The sequence below is a fragment of the Plasmopara halstedii genome (assembly GCF_900000015.1).
Source record: "Plasmopara halstedii genome assembly, contig: Scaffold_1651, whole genome shotgun sequence".
Classification (NCBI taxonomy): domain Eukaryota; phylum Oomycota; class Peronosporomycetes; order Peronosporales; family Peronosporaceae; genus Plasmopara; species Plasmopara halstedii.
The window spans coordinates 368620-373010 of NW_020188562.1; the positions used below are offsets into that span (position 1 = coordinate 368620).

Genomic DNA, 4391 nt, shown 5'->3' on the forward strand with positions numbered 1-4391 from the left:
ACCAATTACGGTATCATTGCATTAAACAATTGATTAGACACCACCAGGGTCAGCGTAAATGCAAGTGCCAACCGACTTGGTGGCAAAATGGCTGCACTTTTCTTCCGTTGTCGATCACGACCATTTCGTGAAATGATAGGGATATAATGTATAGTGTTTACAGTGACAATCTTTCCTCTTGATGTATTTTTGCCTGTCGTACTCATCCTTTTTCGAGAAGCTCCACTAAATTATAGATGAATTTGCCGCATCAGCAGCATGCCCCAATTCTGTGAAATATAATCGGAAGCGATGTCGCTGGCGACGCTTTTCCAGCTCTCCAGGCAAGTTTTGGCACATTTGATTTGATAAGATTGAGCGTAGAAGTCCTTCTTCGAGCACCACAGTCGACACAGCAGTCAGAAAGCTACCTGAGAATGCACAAGAAACAGGAGCATGTCACCACTTTAGCTTTCTTAGTCATACAAAGCATACCTCGAATTTGAATGGAAATATCAGGGGCGTGTATACACTGATAAAAAAAATCCCAGAGACTTCGAACATAATTGTGCTTTCGACTTGGGTCCAGAAAACTCAGTACAATTCGCACGATTTCTATCGTAAACATTTTGATATTTTCCAAAATCAGCTCAGACTGGCAATGCATCGCACCAAGAAGAAATTGGCATGCAGCATCACACGTTTCCTGCATCCGAAATAATTACCCGCCGTTAGTCCATCACCACAGCACACAAATGAATAAACAACTGCATACTTTATGATCTAGTCTTACGAGACTTGTTGCCAGATCCAGGCAAACCCAATACAAGCTTGGCTCTCCGTTTGGACGCAATTTTGACAAGTTTTGTGGATAATAGTTCAACACTTCTCGTGCCAGACCCAGAAATTCTTTGATCTCTAATATGACATCACTTGCTTTGGGGTGCTGCGATAAGTAGATCGTCATTGATACGTTATCATCACATGACTTGGCTCCTGAAACTTGGTGCAATTTGCCACAAAACCCACCAACAAGGTGCTACAAACGGAATGAGTAGCGATCAAATTGGTACATCTACCGATCTTACCTTAAAATTATGCTCAGCTGACACAAGAAAATCCGTATTGTTTTGCTGTCTTGCAAATATGTGGGAGCAACAAGTAAGAACATCAGGAGCAATGCTGTCACCGTACCAGCATAAACACAAGTCAAGAATTTGAGCTTCAATTGGACCGTAACCCTTTTGAAGATGGGAGACAACGTTTATAAAAAACACAACTCCGGCTCGACGATAGCTTTCATCTCCCGTATGGCGAAGTAGAGACGCAGCTACGACAGCCCAAAGTTGATCGACTAGCGCGTATCCATGCTCTTGATCCTGGACACCACTTAGTGCTCGGCCCAATAAATAAATGCTCCTCGACCCTTCAATCGAGTTTCCACGCTGCGCGGAAGCAATTAGGCTATATAAAACTGTTGAGCATATTGCACCAAAATCTACAGCAGAAAACTTCAGCCTGAACATTAATGCCCCAGAATAATCAAAAGGTTTATAGCTGCACCTGCACTTGATGCGCCGCTTGACATTCGAAAAGTCACTTCTAATAAATTTCCTTCACTCTCTTGGGTAATTTTGTTTTGTAGCGTGCTGCAGTAGTGGATTAGCTCATGCAGTAATTGTGTTCTCTCTTCAAATGTTGTATACTTGCTGTTTATGCAAATTTGAGACCATTAGCTCTGTTTGGTCAAGCAACCACCTAGTCAACCCACATACGTTAGAGATGCGCTACTGTGCAGCAGCGACTGCACTGCTACTGAAAACGACGATTTGTATTGAAGTCCTTGACAAATGACCATCGAAGTATGAAGGTTAACGTTGGCTGGCAATGCCAGCGATATACTCAGTGTTCGTAGATATCTGGTCGTAAATGGGTGGTAAGTTAATATATAAACATTATACTTATCGGCAATCTGACCTGGCCTTTTACTCACCGGGCGACGCCATTAATCGTGAGTGGGTGTATGGGCAGGTTAACAGTGCATTTCAGAACCTCTAACAGCACATTGACTCCATCGAATGTTGGATCTGGTGACGAGTCTGAGTCTTCCTTTGATCCTAAATCTGATGATACATCAAAAAGCTCAATCATATACGAGAGCAAGAAAAGTAGCGCATCAATTAACGCGATATCTTTGCAACCCGACAACAGTTGGCACAAGCCCTTCACACAGGAAACATGATTTGCTTCAAATTCATGTGAACGTTTTGGCCATTTGTAAAACAGGCTCAGCAATGTATCCGCGATTTCTCTGTCAACATGCAAGAGGTTCGTTATGGTCACAATATCTTTCCACGAACATTTTCGAATCCTTGTTACCGGCGCAGAGTTGATATCGCCTCAATCTCCGGGTCGTCGCTCATAATCTGTTGGCTTTCAACAAACCACCGCGGATATTTGCACTGCTCAATCAGTGCAGTGACTAAGCGTGACAGAATGCTGACCACAAACTCCTGCCCCGCTGCGTCCCGAAATTGCCATGATATGTCATCCGTCAAGTTGGCCTCGAGAAAAAAGAACCAGAACTCCAGCGTAGGTTGCACGACATCAATGTCATCGAACGAGGAACAAGCAAGGAGCAGCTCTAAAAATTCGGTTGACAGGTTTCGGAAATTGCAGTCCTTACTACCGATTTTGGAAGCACCTGCTTGTTTTGAAAAGAGTGTACGAGCATGATTCAGGGCTAAGGAACACGCGATACGTGAGATACACCCACAAACAATCTTCTGCTGCTCTTTAATCATGGCTTTGCCTGTCGAAAAGTATGCATCTGCCTGGAAAAGTGCAATCATTCTGACAAGACAATGACTTGTGTGAAGTACTGCACTAATCAAACATTCAGACGCCGGTTCTATATGCGTTGTCACAACTGAATCCGCGACAATATCAGCAGCTAGCTACAGATAAACAAGTCATACATTTATATTGACGACAACTTGCGAGTACTACTTTACCTGTGAGTGTTCCTCATTATCACTGATGACAAGCGTGAGAAGCACATCAATCAGTCCACTGAAGCGAATGCAACACATGATTATTAAGAAATTTCATAGATCAAGTTTTCACTAATGCCGTTGTCAAGACATCATACCGAGTGAAAAGGTGAGCAATAGTCAAACCAAATGCCTCGTTGCTAGGAACACAACCAACAACCCAACCTTCCAGACAACGGAGTGCACTACTCGTCTCACCAGTTCTAATCCAGCAAAACATGAATTCTCAGTAAACTTCTCATTAAAACAGTGCAGCAAACGTACATGTTTGTCAAAATCATTTGCACTGCTGTCATAACTTCTTCTCCTTCAGCCTGAAGCCCCGTCAGCTTCACATGCATCTCTTCTTCTGTCCACATGCGTTCTGAGGCCCGAATTTGCATCGGAATAGCTCCAAGAATATCGACTAGCTATAGCAGTCCACATTCATGCCAATTGCATAGTCAAAACTTCGATAATCTAGACTGTACCATTGTTGCCGCAATCCCTTGCCTCTGAGCAGCAACACCTGCATTTATTAGGTGCTGTACATCACTCTTCCATCCTGTCCACGTCGTGCAGCATTTGACCACAATATCTGCTAACGTGGCACAAGCAATACGGCAACTAGAGGCTGAAAGACCACCGTCTGCCACGCACGTCGTCTTTAGCAACTTCAACAAGGTCTGCGTCATAGTTAGAACGACGCAGTTTCGATAAACAAGAATGCATTAATCGACAAACCTGCCAAACCATCTCTTGTTGGTGCTCATTAATATGCGTCCACTGATTTTGCGTCTTAAGTCGCAAGATTTGCATGGCCATGAGCTCCGGAGCCGCTAGTATCTGTTGTGTTTGAGGATTGCGCGCAGGCGTCTTTAAAAGCTGCAGCGCCGCCTGCCAAGCTTCATCACTCTTTTGAAATTCCATTAGCCATGCGTTGGCTGCTTTTTGTTCGCTACTTCCGGGTACGCCCTCGAATAGCTGCCGCGCGCATGCTGTTAATTGCTCCGCCATTGCCAACTTGATGGAGCAATAACTTGATTATTTGTTGATTGATACAGTGTAGATAACCTCTGATTGGTTGAAAACATAAGACAAACGCTGTGTTTTTGACATTAGACGCCGATCCTCTTCCCAAGGAGGGCACAGTGATTGTCTTTATGGAGGGCCTCCGCACCGGCGTGGCCAGAACGGAAGTCTTACGTATGCATCCCTCTTCTCTTAGAAACTTCAAGTCAACACGACTTGGTTGGAATGCACACTCGAGTTTGTGTAGCGGGCCTGAGCCGATGGATCTCAGCTATGCTGAGAAAGAGGAGATAGAGCTCCGAGCTGCGGGGCAGTGATCGAACACCTGACGGTGTTCTGTCTTAGGAG

General features: G+C 44.4%; 1 protein-coding gene across 1 annotated transcript; it reads right to left on the reverse strand.

Annotated features, from left to right (window-relative positions):
- Positions 1-225: 225 nt before the first annotated feature.
- Positions 226-4028, reverse strand: PHALS_01935 (Armadillo-type fold; the record flags this gene model as incomplete). Its single annotated transcript, XM_024716420.1, has 13 exons — positions 226-410; positions 475-685; positions 755-1018; positions 1068-1477; positions 1543-1688; positions 1755-1898; positions 1973-2290; positions 2359-2936; positions 2994-3051; positions 3131-3235; positions 3297-3442; positions 3503-3697; positions 3756-4028. 13 exons carry the CDS (start codon positions 4026-4028, stop codon positions 226-228), a joined length of 3033 nt encoding a protein of 1010 aa, XP_024582021.1.
- Positions 4029-4391: the final 363 nt, after the last annotated feature.